The following is a 21,734-nucleotide window of genomic DNA, read 5'->3' as shown; positions in this document are numbered from 1 at the left end:
AGAACACTGAGGCTGTCTACAAGAAGGGTCAGAGCTGTCTCTATTTCCTGAGGAGACTGAGGTCCTTCAACATCTGCCGGACGATGCTAAGGATGTTCTACGAGTCTGTGGTGACCAGTGCTATCATGTTTGCTGTTGTGTGCTGGGGCAGCAGGCTGAGGGTAGCAGACACCAACAGAATCAACAAACTCATTCGTAAGGCCAGTGATGTTGTGGGGGTGGAACTGAACTGACGGTGGTGTCTGAAAAGAGGATGCTGTCTAAGTTGCATGCCATCTTGGACAATGTTTCCCATCCACTCCATAATGTACTGGTTAGGCACAGGAGTACATTCAGCCAGAGAATCATTCCACTGAGATGCAACACTGAGCGTCATAGGAAGTCATTCCAGCATGTGGCCATCAAACTTTACAACTCCTCCCTCAGAGTGTCAGACACCCTGAGCCAATAGGCTGGTCCTGGACTTATTTCCACTTGGCAAAATTGACTTATTATTATTTAATTATTTATGGTTTTATATTGCTATATTTCTACACTATTCTTGGTTGGTGCGACTGTAATGAAACCCAATTTCCCTCGGGATCAATAAAGTATGCCTGTCTGTATTGTAATGACGGACTTCGAGACACCCATCAAACCCTTTGCTGCAATCAAAGGACAGTGGTGACTATATCACGTCCATTTAGGAAAGTACCAACCACATCATCAATAATATCAGCATCCTGGAGGCTTTGGTGTTACTCCTTCGTATCTTCTATCCAGCATTAGAAAAAAAATACTGGTCAGCCTAATTATGCCGCGTGGAAAGAGAAGGGGGAGATTATGGTCAAGAGATGATGCCAAAAGTTGTCAGGAAGTGGCAAGGAGAGGGAGAGAACAAGAACTGGATGAGGCCAGGGCCACACAACTCCAGGATCAAAGAGTCAGGACAAAAAAGATGAGAAGAGACAGAGGAGGAGAGGCATGCACGTCTCCAGAATGACAACAACTGGCACAGGACGAGGAGAGAGGAAGAAACAAAGGAGCTGAGAAATCCACGTCTCCAGAATGACAATGAGAGGCACAAGGGTGGCAGATCAACCAGAAATGATGCCATCAAAAGTGTCCTGTGTTAAACAAGGAGGAGCTATATGTCCCCTTGCTCTGCGTCCTTCTTCGTTAATAAACTGAGGCTTTCTTCAATTTCCAAAGCAAAGCGATACCAATAGCATTCAGGAAAATTTAATGTTCATTCTGGTCACATCAGACTGTACCAGCCTTCTCTCAAAGGGTGCCCCAACGGGTCACCCCATTAACTAGCTTACACTAACTCTCTAATCACAAATCCCATCAGATTCTTTCAGTCCTCTACAAAGTAAGGATAATTTACAGTGGCTAATTAACCGACCAACCTGCGTGCCTTTGGAATGAGGGAAGAAATGAAACACCCTAAAGAAACCCAGGCTGTCACAAAGAGAACTTGCAAATTCCACATAGGTTCAATCATGACCTTGGTTTGCTAAGTAATGTACTAGAGGGCATTAGTTATACGAAGTACACCACTGTTTTGCCTTTCTCAGCCAAGGTTAATAGTTATATAGGAAATACAAAAGCTTAGTAAATGGGATCGATAAGCTGAGAACATATACAGATACGTGGAAATATTAAACATCTTTATCGAAGTGTGCCTAAAAGAGGGGCTAAGCTAGGAACTTACCATTCCTAGTTATTGGTCATTTGAATGAAATAGAGGAAGTGGAATAAAAAAAATAAGAATAGTAATCATCTCAGAGTTCTGAAAGATATGGCTGAAGAGATTGTGCAGTATTAGTAATGATCTTTCAAGACTCAATAGATTCTAGCATGGTTCTGGAGGACTGAAAAGTTGCAAGTGTCACACCACTCTTCAAGAAGGGAAGGAGGCAGAAGAAAGGAAATTATAGGCCAGTTAGCCTGACCTCAGTGATTAGAAGATGTTGCAGCCAATTGTTAAGGATGTACTTGGAGGCAGATGATAAGATAGAACAAAGCCATTATGGTTTCCTCAAGGCTTGTGTTCCCAAACTGGGGTCCATGGACCCCTTGGTTAACAGTAGGAGTCCATGGCATAACAAACAGTGGAAACCCCTGCCTCAAGGGAAAATCTTGCTTGAAAAATCTGTTGGAATTCTTTGAAGAACTAACAAGCAGGATAGACAAAGGAGAATCGGTAGATGTTGTGTACTTGGATTTTCAGAAGGCCTTGGAAACGCTGCTACACATGAAACTGCTTAGCAAGATAAGAGTCCATGGTATTATAAAAAAGGTACTAGCATAGATAGAGCAGTGGCTGTTTGGCAGGAGGCAAAGAGTAGAAATAAAGGGAGCCTTTTCTAGCAGTGTTCCATGGGGGTCTATGTTGGGACCATTTCTTTTTACATTGATTTATTTGATGAAATTCATGGCTTTGAGGCCAAGTTTGCAGACAATACAAAGGTAGGTGGAGGGGCAGGTAGTTTTGAGGAGCAAAGAGGCTGCAGCAAGACTGAGAATGGGCAAAGTCATGGCAGATAGAACACAGCGTCGGGAAAACTTTGGGCCTGTACTGTTGGAACTTAGAAAAATGAGGGGGGAATCAGACTGAAACCTATTGAATGTTTTGAAGGACTAGATAGAGTGGATGTGGAAAGAACCTTTCCTTTGGTGGGGGAGTTGACAACCAGAGGGCACAGCCTCAAAATAGAGAGATGCCCATTTAGAACAGAGATGATGAAGAATTTCTTTAGCCAGAGGGTGGTGAATCTGGAGTTCATTGCCACAGGCAGTTATAGAGGCCAGGTCACTGTGTGCACTTAAGGGGGAGGTTGATCAGCTCTTGATTAGTCAAGGTGTGAAAGATTGTAGGGTGAAGGCAAGAGAATGGGGTTGAGATGGAAATGGATCAGCCATGATGAAATGATGGAGCAGACTCGACAGGCCAAATGGCCAAATTCTGTTCTTTTGTCTTATGGTCTTGGAAGTAATACTGATTAAAAACATCACAATAACGTGAATGAGCCTTTAGGAATGAAGGAACAAAAAAAAAAGGAGGCAATTGTCTCTCTGAGGCAATTGTCTCGACAGAATAGACTGAGCCAAGATATATGGGGGAGATTTTTAATGGATTGTTCTGCATCTGTATTTACTCAGGACGTGGGCACAGAGTCTATAAAACTAAGGCAAAACAGCAGTGGGTTCATAAACCATATGTGGATTAGAAGAGGTGGTGCTTGCTGCCTTGAGGCAAATTAGGATGGATAAATCCCTAGGGCCTGACAAGGTATCCCTTCAGCCTTGTGAGAAGATACTAACAGATGTATTTAAAATGTCTTTAGCTACGGATGAGGTGCTGGAGGATTTTAGGATGGCTAGTATTGTTCCGTTGTTTAAGAAAGTCTTTAAGTATCAGCAAGAAATTATATGCAGGTTTGCCTGATGTCAGTAGTGGGTAAGTTATTGGAAGATGTTCTAAGGTACTATGGTAGTATATAGTTAGTATGACTCCATTACAGCTTGGGGCTTTGGAGTTTGGAGTTCAATCCGACTGACCCCCATAAGAAGTCTGTATCTTCTTCCTGTAGAATGCGTGGGTTTTCACCAGGTTTTCCGGTTTCCTCCCACAGTCCACAGAAAAACCAGTTAGTTGCTTAATTAGTCATTGTAAGTTGTCCTGTGATTAGGTTAGGGTTAAATTGGGAGGGGGGGGTTGTTGGGCAGCACTGCTTGAAGTGCCTATTCCGCACTGTATCCCTAAATAAAATAGTAGAAGACTGGGTATATAAATATTAGGATAGACAGAGCATTATAGGGATTAGTTAGCATGGCTGTATGGTAGGTCAAGTCAAACCAATTTTATAAAGTACCAGGAAAATTGATGAAAGAAAGAAAGCGGATGTTGTCTACACAGACTTCAGCACGACCTGTACCAAGGTCCAGCATGGGAATTTATTCAAGAAGCTTCAGTTGGCTGGCATTCAGGAGGAGGTAGTAACTTGGATTTGACACTGGCTTTGCAGAAGAAGTCAGAGAGTGATAGTAGATGTTTGCGTCTCTGACTGGAGGTCTGTAACGAGTGGTGTGTCACAGGGATTGGTGCTGGGTCTGTTGTTTGCCACTAATATCAACAATGTGGGTGATAATGTGGTAAATTGGATCTGCAAGACAACAAGACTGGAGAAAAAGTGGACAGTGAAGAAGGCTATCACTGATGGGAATTAATGGGATTAAAAATGGCAGATATAACTTAATACAGACAAGTGTGAGATGTTGCACTTTGAGAGGGCAAACCAGGGTAGAACTTAAAGTGAATGGTAGAGCTGAGCACTGCGGAATGACTGAGTACAGAGGGAACTGGGAGTACAGATCCATAATTTCTTGAAAGTGGCATCACAGATATATAGGGTCAGAAAGAGCTTTTGGCACCTTGGCCTTCATAAATCAAAGTACTGAGTACAGGAGTTGGGATATTATTCTGAAGTTGTACAAGTTGTTGGTGAGACCTAATTTGGAGTATTGTGTGTAGTTTTGGTCACCTACCTACAGAATAGATATCAGTAAGATTGAAAGAGTACAGAGACTTGAGGGTTTGAGCAGGGGCCTATCACAGCAAACAAGACCCAAGATGCAGACTGTGCAAAGAATCCACTGGAACCATCTAGCATATGGTAGCAGCATACAAGATGAGGGCAGGGACAGCCTGAAGGCACACACATTCATGATTTAGGAATAGCTCCGTCCCCTCTGCTATCAAATTTCTGAATGGACATTTGAACTCATGAACATTACTTCATTATTTTTTTTCCACTATTTTTTGAAACGGAACTGGAGGACCAGAGGACATGGCAGGTCAAGTCATTGAACGGGATGTCCCACAGGCGCTGAGCACAAGAGCAATAGAAGCAGGGGTCTATCACACCATATAAGATCCAATATGTAGACTATGAAAGGAATCCACTGAAACCATTCAGCACACAGTAGCAAGGGTGCAAGATGCAGGCAGGGCAGCATATACCAAACAGCACAACCAAGTTGCAGGAGTTGTGTACACTAATATCAGTGCAGAGTATGGATTGAATATACCTACATCCAAATGGGAAACACACGAGAAGGTAACAGAGAATGACAGCCAAGATCCTGCAGGACTTCCAAATACAGATTAATAAGCAGGTACTGGCCAGCTAACCAGACATAGTAATACTGTACAAGGAACAGAAGAAAGTAATAGTAATAGATGTGGCAATCCCAAATTATAGTAAGATCAGGAAGAAAGACCATGAGAAGCTGGAGAAATAACAGGGCTTGAAAGAGCAGAAACAAAGGATGTTGAAGCCAGAATAATCCTGGTGGTGATAGGAACACTTGGAGCTGTGACACCTGGACTGAGAGACTGGCTTCAATAAGTCCCAGGAACAACATCTGAGATCTAGGTCCACAGAGCACACTACCACGAACAGCAAAGATACTGCACCAACCCTCAAGCTCCCAGGCCTCTGGTAGAAGACCCAAAATTGAGGGAAAAATACACATACACACCACCCATAAGGGGTGAGAAAAATATATACTGTAATTTAGAGTTCTTATGTATTGCAATGTACTGCTGCTGCATAACAACGAATTTCATGACGTGTCAGTGATATTAAATCTGATTTTGTATATGTTGGAGAGAGATGGAAACCCGCCTAGTTGGTTAATTTCTGGAATTCATTTTCTTGGAAAAGAGGCAAAGGCAGAGACTATCAACACATTTAAACGATATTTGTATGTGCACTTGAAGAGCTCTGATGTGCAGTACTGCAAGTGTTATGCTAGAAGGCAAGATTATGTTCGGTACAGCACTGTGGGCCGAAGAGCCTGTATTCTGCTGTAGGTTTCTATGTTTTTATTAGGCCTGCTTTGAGCTTGATTACATTCAATATGCTAGGCTCAATAGCCATCTTCTAGATCACAAGTGCTTCATGGTTCTAGTTAAGAGTTTTTAAATCAGTTGCCAATTCATCACCAACTTTAGGAGGAACAATGTGTTAAAATGACTCAAGGCTTCTAATCGTTCCAGGGTCAATCAGCATTCCATCGACCTGCACGTTTAAAAGGAATCAAACCTTGAAGAGCAATGCCCATGAGTTACTGTTACGTGACAGATCATCTTTAAATTTCCTCATGACCTCAATTCACTCCATTTGGAAAAAAAATTGTTCGTTATGCGTATGTGAATAGTAATCAATTAGCCCCTCAAGCTTGAGTTATTCATTTAGATCATAACCCATTTTTAACATTTGCCTTGTGTTCCAGCTACAGATGTAATTCCAAATTCCTTGCCAAGTCTCCTTAAAGGTAGGACCGATAAAAAAAACTTCTAATTATGCATTCCATCTTTGCAATTCTAATAAATTATTTCAGTTTCTTTGTAGCATCTACCAAATAAGTGAAAGCTTGATGGTAAGCTGTTTGTGGATGTTTCTCTCTCTCATATAGTAATTTCCAATTGTTAACAAATTTTTTAAGGATGACCTGGTTGAATTATGTGACCATAAAAATTGTTCAGGCTAATTGTTCCATAATTTATTGATACCAGCTTTCTGTATACTGAAGATGGTCTTTGGTTTTAAAAAAAGATGAAAAGTAAATTCACAGAAATAGAGGAAAAGTGACAAATGTGCTGCTCTCAAGTGGTTTCAAAAACACCATCAAAAGCAGTGAGAGCAGAACATGACAAAGTTTACCAATGTGCACTGATGCCTTCCAGATATTACATGCATTTTTTGTTGAACATTCTTAAAAACCCCATCCACAAAAACGTGTATGTAAAGGCAAAACAAAAAAAAAGTTACACTTACCAAGTACATCTTTCTCATGCTCTGGAACCAAGGTTTTCCACTTCGAGGGATCAGGATCACTGAAGTCAATATTGATTAAGCAATAACACGGAGCATTGAGATTTGTCTTGAAAGTGAATATTGTTCCTTCATTTGTGATGTATTCATATTCTGCATCAAAGTTATCCACAAGCTTCACCCATGGCAGAATTCCTATTAGAACAAATCTGCATTAATTCCCTGAAGTTGCTTTGCATATTCAGTGCTTTCAGATAAAGATGGGAGGCAAAAAGGAAAATCAAAAACTGCAGATGCTATAAATATAAAGCAAAGACTGAAAAAGCAGAAACCTCAATAAGTTTGGCGGCAAGTGCAGAAGGAAAAACAGAGTTAATATTTCCAGTTGAAGACCCTTGGTCAGAGATGAGACACTTTCCTATTATTCTACCAGAGAACGTACCAAGTTCTGTATGGGAGGCTGGTCCAAAGTGTTGAATAAAAGATTCTGCAGATGCTGCAAATTTAGATCAACACACTCAAAATTCTGGAGGAACTCAGAGGGTCAGGCAGCAGATATAGAAAGGAATAGAGTTGATGTTTAGAGTTGAGATCCTTCTTAAGGATTGGAAAGGAAAAGGGAAGAAACCACAATGAGATGGTGGGGGAAGGGAACACGATACAGGTTAGAAGGCGATAAGTGAAGCCAGGTGAGAGAGAAGGTAGGTGGGTGGGGAAGGGAGATGAAATGAGAGGTGGAAAAGTAAGAAGGAGGAATCTAATAGGAGGAGAGTGGACCATGGGAGAAAGGGAAGGAGGGGGTTCACTAGAGGGAGGTGATAGGCAGGCGAGGAGAAGAGAAAATAAAGAGGGGAGCCAGACTGGGGAATGGAAGAAGAGAGAAAGGGTGGGGGGAGGGTGAAATTACTGGAAGATAAATTCATTGAAGTCCATGCCATCAAGCGTTGCTACCCAAATGGAATTTGAGGTGATGCTCCTACAACTGCATCAAATCCTGTTTCCCAATTTCCCACAACATTAGACCATTACCACCTTGCATGTCGCCCAAATTGGTTCGCTGATGATGCGATAAACTTCGCCCTCTACTCAGTCCTGTCCCACCTAGAGAACAATGTCTCCTACATCAGAGTGCTGTTCCTCATTTTCAGTTCAGCATTCGATATGATCATTCCTTTGAAGCTGGTGGGTAAACTGTCCTTGTTGAGGCTCAACACCTCTCTCTGTAACTAGATCTGGGACTTCTTGTTGGAGAGACTTCAGACAGCAATATCTCTAGCTCTATCACACAGAACACCGGTGCTGCTGTTCACACTGCTGATGCACAACAGTACTGCTGGATCCAGTTCTAACCACATCATTAAGATCACTGATGACTCAACAGTGGTTGGCCTCATCAGCAACAATGATGCTTTGACATAGAGAGGAAGTAGAGCGGCTTGTGAACTGGTCCGAACATAACAACAAATCTCAGTGTGGAAAAGACTAACGAGATGATTGTGGACTTCACGAAGGTGTAGGCTGACCACACTCTGCAGCACAACAACAGTTCCTCCATAGAGTCAGGAGCACCAAGTCTCACCTGGCCCTTCAACACCATCTCTTTAGTCAAGAAAGCACAACAGTGGCTCCACTTCCCAAGGAGACTGAAGATCCCCATCCACATTCTACCAGAGCACCATTGAGGATGCCCTGACCAGATACATCACTGTCTGGCATGGGATTTGAAAGGCATCTGATCGTGAGACCCTGCAATGGATTGTGAGTATCGCTGAGAGAATCATTAGGGTCTCTCCCCCGACCCCCAAATCCAGGACATACACCAGAAATGGTGTGTTCGCAGAGTCCTCAGCCTGATCAAGGACCCCACCCATTCATCCCCCACTCTCTTTGACCACCTACCATCCGGCAGAAGGTACTGCAGTACAAGAACAGTGACCATTAGACTGGGTAACAGCTTCTTCCCTTAAGCTGTGAGATTGCTGAACACCCCACTACCACTCAGTACGCATTATTTATGACTGCGCCAATACCATTATACTACTGTATATTTAATTATATGTCGTATACGTACAATGTCAACTTATACATCTGTTTATATTATGGTGTTAATGTTACTTTATGTGCTGTTTGTGATATGCCATATGTACCATGATTTGTACCTTGGTCCCAGAGGAATGTTGTTTCATTTTAGCTGCACACACACGTACAGTTGAATGACAATGAACTTTAACTGGAACATGACAGTGGCCTCAGTGTGGCAGTAGAGGAGGCCACAGACTGGGAATGTTGGAATGGGAATCGGGATTGGAATTAAAATGTTTGGCCGCTGGGAAATACTGTGACTGGTGCTGTGCCACAGTGATTGGAGCTGGGTCTGCTATTTAAACATGTTTATTTAGAGATACAGGCTCTTCTGGCCCTATCAGCTGTGCCGTCCAGCAACTCACAAATTAAGCACAACCTAGACAGAGGTGTAGACAGCTTTTGATGCAAAAATCCATACAATGAGTATAGAAATTGGGATGTTATGCTGGAGTTACAGAAGATGTGACAAAAATAATAGAAACAATGTGCAAAAATTTGAGGATTAAAAGAGATTTCAGGATCCAAACAGGTTCCAGCAAAGAAAGAAAAGAATCAGAATCAATATTACTGGCATACATCATGTTGTTATGCTGCAGCAGTACATAATAAAAACGGTAAACTACAGCAAACATAGATAATAGTAGCTAAATTAAATAAGTAGTGCAAAAAGAGTAATGAGGTAGTGTTCATGGTTCAATATCCATCCAGAAATTGGATGGCAGAGAGGAAGAAGCTGTTCCTGAATCACTGTGCCTTCAGGCCCGGCCCCTGCATCTCCTCCCTGATGATAGCAATGAGAAGAGGGCATGTCCTGGATGATGGGGGCCCTTAATGATGGATGCCACCTTTTTGAGGCACTGTTCCTTGCAGATGTCCTAGATGCTATGAAAACTAGTGCCTATAATGGAGCTGAGTGAGTTTACAATTTTCTGCAGCTTATTTCAATCCTATGTAGTGGGCCCCCCACATTCCCTTCATTACCAGACAGTGATGCAGCCAGTTACAATGCTCTCCATTGTACATCTGTAGAAATTTGCAAGTGTCTTTTGGTGACCTACTGAATCTCCTCAAACTCCTAATGAAAGATAGCCACTATCATGCCTTCTTTGTAACTGCATCAATATATTGGGCTCAGGATAGATCCTCAGAGATGTTGACACCCAGGAACTTGAAATTGGTCACCCTTTCCACTGCTGATCCCTGGATGAGAACGGGTTCCTTTCTGAAGTTTATAATCAGTCCTTTGGCAAAATAAATACTTGGGATTACTTGATAACGGGCGAGTCTTCAAGCTATTGCTTTATAATGCACTATTGGTTACTGAATCAGGTGTACAAAAGTGAATGAGAAATCAGCACTTTTAATTTGCAAAGTTTAAAAGAAACAGGATATGAAAAGTATAGACAATCCCATCTTATGGCCTTCTGGTGACTGAAAACTTGCACTTACAAAATTTACAAATTATTATCCAAAATTTTGAGATAAAATACAAAATTCATTCTCACAGAATGCATCTAGTTAAAAAAGTTAATAAATAATTTTTCTTTGACCTGCACTTCTTGATGAATGCAGATAACGTGGTGCATTTTATCTGAATACAATCATCTCCCCATCCCCCATCATATAATGGGGGAGTCATCTGTATTTAAATATGGTTATGAGGAAGACTACAATATGAAGCTTACAGATATACAGACTGCTATATATCAGTAGAGCATATACTAAATTAAATTCTGATATGTCACACCTATTTCCTGTTAAAACAAATGAATCCTATTTCTAAGTGTGAAAACAAACACACCTAAATGTCAAGAACATACTGGTTTTAATGTTATTTAAATATTGTAATTGTATACACTTCTACTGCTTCCTACATAGCTCATTCCATTTATTCACTACTATTTTTGTGAAAAACAGTTTCCTGTCAGGTCCCTTTTAGACCTTTCTCTACTCCCTTTAAACCTATGCCCTCAAGATTTGGATGAGTGATTTTGGTAATACACTTCACCTTTCCTCTATATACTATATTATGTTAACTAACAGCAGGGAAAATACAGGGACATATACAGTGGCATGCAAAAGTTTGGGCACCCCTGGTCAAAATTTCTGTTACTGTGAAAAGCTAAGCGAATAAAAGATTACCTGATTTCCAAAAGGCATAAAGTTAAAGATGACACATTTCTTTAATATCTTAAGCAAGATTACTTTTTTTATTTCCATCTTTTACAGTTTCAAAATAACAAAAAAAGGAAAAGGGCCCAAAGCAAAAGTTTGGGCACCCTGCTTGGTCAGTACTTAGTAACACTAACTTTGGAAAGTATCACAGCTTGTGAACGCTTTCTGTAGCCAGCTAAGAGTCTTCCAATTCTTATTTGGGGGATTTTTGCTCATTCTTCCTTGCAAAAGGCTTCTAGTTCTGTGAGATTCTTGGGCCGTCTTGCATGCTCCGCTCTTTTGAGATCTATCCACAGATTTTCGATGATGTTTAGGTCAGGGGACTGTGACAGCCATGGCAAAACCTTCAGCTTGCGCCCCTTGAGGTAGTCCACTGTGGATTTTGAGGTGTCTTTAGGATCATTATCCTGTTGTAGAAGCCATCCTCTTTTCATCTCCAGCATTTTTTTTTACAGATGGTGTGATGTTTGCTTCCAGAATTTACTGGTATTTAATTGAGTTTATTCTTCCCTCTACCAGTGAAATGTTTCCCGTGCCACTGGCTGCAACACAAGCCCAAAGCATGATCGATCCACCCGTGCTTAACAGTTAGACAGGTGTTCTTTTCATGAAATTCTGCATCCTTTTTTCTCCAAACATACCTTTGCTCATTGCGGCCAAAAAGTTCTATTTTACCTTCATTAGTCCAGAGGACTTGTTTCCAAAATGCATCAGGCTTGTTTAGGTGTTCCTTTGCAAACTTCTGATGCTGAGTTTTGTGCTGAGAACACAGCAAAGGTTTTCTTCTGATGACTCTTCCATGAAGGTCATATTCGTGCAGGTGTTGCTGCACAGTAGAACAGCACACCACCACTCCAGAGTCTGCTAAATCTTCCTGATGGTCTTTTGCAGTCAAACAGGGGTTTTGATTTGCCTTTCTAGCAATCCTACGAGCAGTTCTCTTGGAAAGTTTTCTTGGTCTTCCAGACCTCAACTTGACCTCCACCGTTCCTGTTAACTGCCATTTCTTAATTACATTATGAACTGAGGAAATGGCTACCTGAAAATGCTTTGCTATCTTCTTATAGCCTGCTTTGTGGGCATCATTTATTTTAATTTTCAGAGTGCAAGGCAGCTGCTTAGAGGAGCCCATGGCTGCTGATTGTTGGGACAAGGTTTGAGGAGTCAGGGTATTTATAAAGCTTTGAAACTTGCATCACCTGTCCTTTCCCAACAATGACTGTGAACAAGCCATAGCCCTAACAAGCTAATTAAGGTCTCAGACCTTGGTAAAGGTATCTGAGAGCTCAAATCTCTTGGGGTGCCCAAGCTTCTGCATGGAGCACCTTTCCTTTTTTCCCCCTAAGTTCACTCTAAAATTGTACAAAACAAAAATAATATACTAATCTTACTTAAAATGTTGAAAAGAATGTTTCATCTTTAACTTTATGACTTTTGGAGATCAGTTCATCTTCTACTCAATTAACTATTCACAGTAACAGAAATTTTGACCAGGGGTGCCCAAACATTTGCATTCCACTGTATAATGTCTCATACATCTTTTAATGATCTGAGTTCATGGACACAGGATTCACAAATAAGTCAACCTAGCTAGTATCTTGGCCTTACCAGTAATGTTTACATCTCACGAATGAAAAAAAAAAGTTTGGTTATTTTGGCAAATTACCAAGGTACCGATAGCACCTATGTCTTGCCAGTTGTGATGCTGGAATTAACACTGGGAGATTCACTGCTTCCAAGGATAGATTTTAACAAAGAGACAATAGTGCTAAAAATACGCAGTACTACAGGCAACAGCTCTGAAGAGAGGAAGAGTTAATGTTTCAAGTGATGATGTTCATTTGTAACCTTCCTAATGAAGGATCATCTGAATGCTAATACAGTTTCTCTCTCCAGAGGAGCCATCTGATCTTCTGAGGATTTCCATTTCTGTTCATAGTTCAGATTTCTAGCAAATCTATTTTTGCCTTCTGTAAAGAGATGATCTATTTTGACAACTTAAATTAGCTGCATTTATGAAGAAAGCAATATACCAAATAAAAAAAGTTGGAAAAAAATCATTGCATTTGAGAAGAGAACTGCATAATTACTGATGAGGGGCCTAGATACGGCAAAGACCAAAATTCCTTTAGTATTTACCTTTAATCCCATCAGGCAACTGTTTTAGATCACAGTACCAAAGTCGATTGACTGGGTCACAACCTTCTCGAATAGACAAGAGAACATATTGCCCATCATCTGATACCTGCATTAGAGACAAAAAAAAATGCTGAGGTTGCATTTAGTTAGTTAAATGAAACAGTTCTAAAAGATTTTTCTAAAACCATTATGCCAGTTAACAAGTTAAAATAACAAATTATCTGTCAAATTAGAGATGGGCTCAAATGATGTATGTAAATAATTAAAAAATTAAGACTATCTATCCAAACAGAACCAAGCATTACTTGTAATGTGGGGCAGATGGTTGATTCACCCAATGTCCAAAAGTAGCCTACATGATACAAAGCAACAACAAATCTTCTTTGTATTTATCTTCATTGCCCTATTTAATATTTTTACCTACACCAATTCCAGATCACTATGCATTTCATGTCATTCAAAATTCAACTATTCCTCCTTCCATTTAATTGCCTGATTATGGATCATCATTTTTGATTGCTGTTCGTTGATGCTTTACAAAAAGGATACCAACAGTACTCTAATCAAGATGTACCAAAAGGTCAGAACATTTTTTGCAAAGAGGAAAAAATGTGTCTATTTGGGTGCTATCTAAATGTCTTCACTGTGACTCGGTTGCTCTCCAGCAGGTTAATTCCTCAGGTCTAGGGAAGAAGTAAATGATTCAAGAAGAATTATTGGTTATATGAGAGAATACATTTCAGGGTTATAGGGGGAAGTAAAAGAGGGATAGGACTATGTGTCTATGCCAGCTCCAGCAGAACAATGAGCTGAATAACCTTTTTTACGTGCTGCGATAAGCATTAGGAGTATTAACATCACTCATACACAGAAGGATAACATCCTAATTGTCCCTTCTTGGAAGCACAAAACCCAACATGATGAAATATTGAGCAATACGCAGCACTTCAATTAAGATATAAAGACATAAAATACCACTACGAAGTTTGACCAATACCTACATTATATACGAATGTTGCAAACACAAAGCTTCCACTTTTTAAATGTGGCAGTCTTTAACTAATCATATCTATCTAAATACACAATCATATTAATGTCATTTTACTATCCACAATCATGATTCAATTTGTTCAAAAAATTAGGTTTTAGTAAGGGCTGCCCCTGACTAGACTATCAAAAAGTTTCATGCAGCATCGAGTAATTCAAGAGAAATAAGCACACAGACATGCTCTTTATGCTGGTTACTGAAAGGACAAACTGATCAAAGTTACAGCAATAAACAAAATATAGCAAATCACAGCAAAATCCAAGGGAAAAAAAAACTTGTTTAACAAAACTCTTTTCCATTGATGCTGCCTGGCCTGCTGAGCTCCTCCAGCATTGTGTGTGTGTGTTGTTTGACAATATTTTAGACGTCACGGTACACATTGGTATTAATGACATAGATAAGGAATGACGTCCTTAAGAGTGAATATAAGGAGCTAAGTAGGAAACGAAAAAACATGACCTCAAGGGAGTAATCTCTGGAGTGCTGCTTGTGTCACTCACCAATGAGGGTAAGAATAGGATGATTTGGTAGATGTTTACGTGGCTGAAGAATTGTTGCGGGGCAGAGTTTCAGATTTATGGATCATTGGGATCTCTTCTGTGGAAGATATGACATGTACCAAAAGAGGCGGGTGCACCTGAACTCGAGGGGGCAGGTTTGCTAGAGCTGTTGGGGAAGGTTTAAATTAGGTTAACAGGGGGATGGGAACGAGATGATAGGTCAGAGGATGGAGCAGCTGGTGTAATGGTAGATGCAACATGTAGAGACTGTGAGGAAGGATAGGCATAAATTAAGTCAGCTGAATGGGTGGAAATGTGTCCATTTTAATGTGAGAAGTATCAGGAACAAGGGTGATGAACTTAGATCGTGGAACACTATGGAAGCAGTAGGTTGCGGCCATTACAAGGACTTGGTTGTCACAAAGGCAGGTTTGGCTGTTGGGTATTCCAGGGTTTAGGAGAAGGAGGGAGGTAAAGATGTGGGGGTAGTGGCACTGCTAATCAGGGATAGTATCACAGCTGCAGAAAGGAGGATGTTGTGAAGGGATTTTCCAGCAAACCAGTATGGGTGGAAGTTAGAAACAGGAATGAAGCAATCATTCTTTTAGGAGTATTCTATAGACAGCTCAGCCCCCACAATTGCAACAGAGACACCGAGGAGCAGTTCAAGGGGCAAGTTTTGAAAATGTGCAAAAATAAATCAATTGCTGTCATAGGTGACTTCAACTTCCCTAACATTAATTGATGTCTCCTTAGGTCGAAAGGTTTAGATAGGGTAGAAACTGCTGGGTGTGTTCACCTAGGAGTTCTGACACTATGTGGACAGGCCGAATACAGCAGACACCATATGGATCTGCTACTAGGCAATGAATCTGGTCAGGTGATAGATCTCTCTGGGGATCAGCATTTCAGAGACAGTAACCACAACAGCCTGACCTTTACCATAGCCACGTGCAGAGAGTATGAAAAGTTATTTAATTGGGGAGAGTGAATTATTATGGTATTAGGCAGGAACTTGTGAATGTAAATTGGAAACATCTGTACTCATGGAAATGAACAATGCAGATGCGCAGGTTGCTTAGGGGCCACTTGCATGGGGTTCTGGATAAGTTGGTCCCATTGAGGCAGGTAAAGGATTGCAGGGTGAAGAAATCATGGTAAACAAGAGAAGAGGAACATCTAGTCAAGAGGAAGAAAGCTTACTTAAAGTTTAAGAAGCAAGGATCAGACATGGCTCTAGAGTAATATGCTAGCCAGGAAAGAGCTTACAAAGGGATTTATGAGAGCAAAAGGCGGCCTTGACAAATAGGATTAAAGATAATTCCAAGGTGTTCTACATGTATTTGAAAAACAGGAGGATGACTGGAGTGAGGGTACGACTGATCAGGAATAAAAAGAAGAAACATGCCTGGAGTCAGAGGAGGTTGGGGAATTCCTTAATGAATACTTTGCTTTGGTATTCACCAGTGAGAGGTATTTTTACAGCATAGAACAGTTTAATATGCTGCTACATGTCAACATGAGGAAAGAGGATGCGTTGAAACTTTAAAACAGGGTTTCTCAACTGGGATTCTGCGAGGGAACATGATTTAAAAAAAACCAGAAACATTGTTTTCTGAACTTCACGCGATGCTAGCACTTGCAGTGGTGGGCAGTGACCAAGCAGCCGTTAGCTGTAGATTTTTTTTTACACGCAGGGGTTCCCCGAGACCTGAAAATTATTTCAAGGGTTCTTCCAGGATAAAAAAGTCGAAAAAGGCTGTTTTAGAACATCATTAAGATAGACAAGTCATCGAGGCAGAATGGGATATACTCTAGGGTACTAGAGAAAGCGAAGGAAGAAATTGCTGTGCCTTCGACAATGATCTTTGCATCCTCACTGGCCAGAAGAGTAGTACCAGAAGTTTGGAGGGTGGCAAACATCATTCTTTTCTCCAACAAAGCTCATGGGAATTTATAGACTAGTGAGTCTTACTTCAGTGGTCATCAAGCTATTGGAGAGGATTGAAGAGAAACTTACTTATGACTTTCTGGAGAAACATGGTCTGATTAGGGATAGTGAGCATGTGTTTGTGAGGGGCAGGTTGTGCTTCACGAACTTGACTGACCTTCAAGGCAGTGACAAAACATGTTGATGAAGGTAGAGCAATGGACGTGGTGTGTATGGATTTTACTGAGGTGTTCAACAAGGTTTCCCATAGTGGGCTCATTCAGAAAGTCAGAAGGCAAGTTCCAGAGAAACTTGTCTATGTGGATTCAGAACGGACTTGCCATAGACGGCAGAGGGTGACTGTAGATGGAGCGTACTCTTCCTCGAGGTTGGTGACCAGTGGAGTTCTGTCGCTCTGGGATCCCTGCTCTTTCTGACTTTTATAAATGACTTGGATGAAGAAGTCGAAGGGTTGGTTAGTAAGCTTGAAGATGATAGTGATGGGTGGTGATGTGGATTAGCGTAGAAGGTTGTTGTACGTTACAACAGGACATTGGTAGGATGCAGAACTGGGCTGAGGAGTGCCTGATAGAATTCAACTTGCACAAGTGTGAAGTGATTCACTTTGGAAGGTTGAACTTGACGGCAGAATAGTAGGATTCTCACCAATGTGGAGAAACAGAGGGATCATGGGGTCCACGTCCATAGATCCCTCAAAGTTGCCACATATGTTGATAGGGTGGTTAAGAAAGTGATAAGTACATTGGCTTTCATTAACTGGGGATTTTGTGCTCAAGAGTCGTGAGGTAATGTGCAGCTCTATAAAGCTCTGGTTAGACCACACTTGAAGTATTGTGTTCAGTTCTGGTCCTCTCTTTATAGAAAGCATGTGGGAGCTTTACAGATGGTGCAGAGGAAATTTAACAAAATGCTGCTTGGATTAGAGAACATGTCTCATTAGAATAAGTTGAGCAAGCTAGGGCATTTTGCTTTGGAGCAAAGGAGAATGAGAGATGACTTAAGAGAGATGACAGATACAGTGGACATCCAGCATCTTTTTCCCCAGGCTGATACAAGAAGGCATAATTATATGTTGATTGGAGGAAAATATAGAAATGTCAGGGGTAGTTTTTTTAAAAAAAAAACGGAGAGTGATAGGTGCATGGAACATGTTGCCACAGGTGGTGGTAGAGGCAGATACATCAGTGTCATTTAGGACACTCTTAGATCGACACATGGATGAAATAAAAATGGATGGCTATGTGGGAGGGAAGCATTAGATTGATCTTGGAATCTTGGAGTAGTTTAAATAGTTGGCACAACATTGTGGGCCAAAGAGAAGGTACTGTGCTGTGCTAATACCTCAGCTCCACCCATCCATTTTGGATTGTCTGGAAATTCAGCACATAATATATCTTCAGACTGTTGAAATCCCAGCTTGTGGTAGTACAATTTCTGGTGGAGGTTCACAGAAGTTTCAGTACCTGATAAGGAATGACAAAAAATGAGGTTGTGTCACTTTCATACTTTAAAATCAATACGTCTCAGAATCAGGTTTATTATCACCGGCATGTGACGTGAAATTTGTTAACTTAGCAAGCTCATGCATGACAATCTGTTTACCCATAACAGAAAAGTAAAATAACCACCATATTTTATAAAGACTGAGAAGGATAGTGCAAAAGAACAAATAATTACATGAAAACATTAGTATTAAAAAACTAGCACATTAATCAATTGCGATTAATCTTGTTCATCTTTGCAGGGGAAGGATTTGTTCAACACTTAGAGATAGCTTGTAGATTTGTATGTTGGATGGAGTTAGTTTAATAGCTGAATTGTCCATACCCAGAATATGCTTGAGTTGGATGTACCAATGACAACGTTGATTAACTTCTGCCATGTTACAAGATGAGGCATGTCTACCAATTGACCACCAAAAAATTGAAATGACAGACTTGCATTTTCAAAAGAGACAAGAAAACAACGATGAAAATCAGTTTTCCTTACTGAGAGTTAATAACGCTGTTTCCACAATTTAACTAAATGGCCCTCATCTTAAAATTATATGGGTTTCCTATAGGTGGTCTCATTTCTTTGCAAACCCCCAAACCATTACAATTGTTAGGTTAAATGGCCACAGTAAATTGACCCTAGAATGCATGTGAGTGGTGAATCTAGGGTGTGGGGAATACGTTGCTGAAAATATGGGAGAATAAAGTAGGATTAATGTAAACTGGTGTTTGATAAGAGGTATGGATGTATTGTGCTGAAGTGGTCCTTTACTGTGTTGTGTCGGTACTAGATTATGAAAACTAGTTTCAGGTTGGTCTGCTAAGGTGTAGGATATTGGAGTGGGGGAGCTGTGATTTGATCAGTTTTGAATTGTTAAAAGGATCATGAGGAAATATAGAAATTATTTCCACTGATTTAGGAAATTAAGATATAATCAAAACACATGCAACCTACATTCAATGCTGATCTCTAGTCTCTGCAGGTTTTCTCTGTGATTGCCTTAGGCAGATGGCAGGAGAATCAGATAAGAGAAATTGGGTCAAACAATGGGCCAAATGGCCCCGTTTTGAGGTAAAAATGAGCAAATATTAACAATTTCCTTTCTCACAATTTTGATTCTGTGCACAAAGTGCAAGTGATTCACCAAGGAGTTGATGACTCTCGGATCTGCAAGGGATCATGCCTGCAGGTCTGGAAATAGCAGTTCGATAAAGCCCTAAAAGTGGCAAAAGTCACTTAAAAGGATCGGCTGGAGAGACACTTCAACAATGATACCCAGGCATTCTGGAGTTCCCTGCAAAAGTCTTACCAACTTCAAACAGAAGTGCTCCCAAGTCTCTCCCTCCCCTACCTTGGCCAATCAGATCAATCAGTTTTATTGCTGTGTTGAAAAAGACTATCACCATCTAGCTGTTCTCATTTCCCTTGATCCTAATGTGCTGAGCCCCTACCTCACCCCTCCCTTTCACAACCACTCCAATGTCACCATCCCCCATACACTTCCTTCAGCTTCCCTCTCTTCCCCCTCCCTCCATCCCATCCTATATTTTCTGTGAGGCAAGACAACTTTCGCAAACTATTTGGAAAAGAGAACATTAGGAAAGGGGCAGTCTGTGATGGTGTCTCACCTGATACTCTAAGGCACTGTGTGGATCAGCTAGCACTTGCCATTACTGAGATATTTCACACCTCCTTGCAAATATGCAGGATTCTGGACTGCTTTAAGATTCCTACAATCATTCCAGTTCCCGAGAAAGACAAGATCACAGGACTTGATTATAAGCCAATCGCTCTGACTTCAGTAGTTATGAAAACCTTTGAATGTCTGATATTGGTCTACCTTAAGTCCTTTACTGATCCTCTTCATAACCTGCTACAGTTTGCTTTTAGAGCAAAGCGCTTGGTTGAGGATGGAGTTAACTTGTGTCTTCTTTACATTCTTCAACATTTGGACTTCCCCCAACACCTATGTGAGGATTTTTTTTGTGGATTTTAGCTCCACCCTCAACACTATTTTTCTGGAGTTACTCCACAGGAAGCTAACCAGCTACTTGTACCCTACAGTATCTGCCAGTGGATTACAAGCTTCCTGACAGGAAGGAAGCAGTGGGTCAGGCTGGGCTCCTACTTGTCAATCCAATGTCTACAAGCACAGGCTCTCCCCAGGGCTGTGTTCTTTCACCCTTTCCTGTTCTCACTTTATAAAAATAACTCCATAGACAAATTCATTAAATCCGAAAGTTCGCAGATGACACAACTGCAGTTGCTCTCATTAATAATAATGATGTGGCCTACTACCAAAGAACAGCATGGTGTGCTCATAACAACTTGGAACTTAATGCTATTAATACAGCGGAAATGAGGATTGATTCTGCTGACACCTCTCCACCTTACCCCTGAAATGAATGGTGAGGCAGTGTCTGCGGTTGAGCCTTTCGAGTCCCAGGGGACAACCAGTAGCAATACATTGAAGTGAGAAGCACATTACGCTCATCACTGGGAAAGCCCAGCAGAGATTATATTTCCTACGACAGCATAGGAAATTTAATATCTCAAGAGCGCATCCTGATAAACTTTTACTCAGAAATCATTAAGCATGTTGTGACCACCTCTATCACCGTTTGGCTCCTCACCACCTCCTCCCTCTCCAAGTCCAGGTTGCAGTGAGTAGTTCGTTCACTGGAGATCGTTGGATGTCAGGTACCAACATTAGAAAACCTGTTCATGGCCAGAAGGAAGTAAAGAGCTAAAAAAAATATTACTGCCAACTCAACCCATCCTAGCAGTCATTTATTCACCAAATTGCCATCAATTGCTACAAGTCCATCACCACCAGGATTACACGTCATCTACGAAGCTTCTTTCCTGTAGTTATCCAGTTTCTCAACAAAACTCACTCAGGTGTAATCCCTAACTACCTCTTCACAACATCCATTAAATAGTCTATCTGCTCTCCTTGTTCTGTTGATAATTATTTAATTGTTTATATGTTCACATTTATTGAAGTTTGATTATTGATATTTGTGCATGTGACTGTTCTGATTGTGGACTGCTCATGGCTGATTGCACTATTATCTTATAAATTGTTGGTTGTTTTTGTGTTGTCTGTTATGGCATGGTTGAGTGTTTGGCACCGAACCATAATCTATTCTGGTATGCTTCATATACTGACAATAAAGTGATTCTGCTAAGAAAACAATTTGTAATGCAATCAAAATACTGGAGAAGTTCCTCCAGCATCTTATGTGTGTTGCTCAAGCCTTTTCAGCATCTGCAGAATCTCTTCTGTTCTCTCCTTTGGGTGTACCTGTTGAAGACATACATATATATGCGCACTTGGTCATTAACTATGCTTTCCAAAGGTCTCCCAATCTCAGATTTCTACTAATGTCGGCATTTGGTAGGACCAACCAGGGTAGGTCTTACAGAAAATGGTAGGGCACTGAGGTGTGGGCTAGAAAAAAGGGATCTGGGAATACAGGTCTATAAATCATTGAAAGTGGTGACACATTGAT

General features: G+C 40.9%; 1 protein-coding gene across 1 annotated transcript in view; it reads right to left on the bottom strand.

The window, feature by feature from the left end:
- The window catches only part of LOC132401139 (prolyl endopeptidase-like), a 181,551-nt gene that overhangs the window by 111,575 nt on the left and 48,242 nt on the right, over positions 1–21,734 (bottom strand). The window contains exons 6-8 of the mRNA XM_059983028.1: positions 18,067–18,188; positions 13,227–13,332; positions 6,831–7,022 (exon numbers count right to left, since the gene is read on the bottom strand). Of these exons, the coding sequence (XP_059839011.1) occupies positions 6,831–7,022; positions 13,227–13,332; positions 18,067–18,188 (420 nt within the window). The remainder of the gene's footprint in view (positions 1–6,830; positions 7,023–13,226; positions 13,333–18,066; positions 18,189–21,734) is intronic.

This window comes from Hypanus sabinus, chromosome 10 (assembly GCF_030144855.1).
Source record: "Hypanus sabinus isolate sHypSab1 chromosome 10, sHypSab1.hap1, whole genome shotgun sequence".
Lineage (NCBI taxonomy): Eukaryota > Metazoa > Chordata > Chondrichthyes > Myliobatiformes > Dasyatidae > Hypanus > Hypanus sabinus.
Note: the sequence above shows the minus strand (reverse complement) of the source record. Positions and strands in the feature narration are given on the sequence as shown.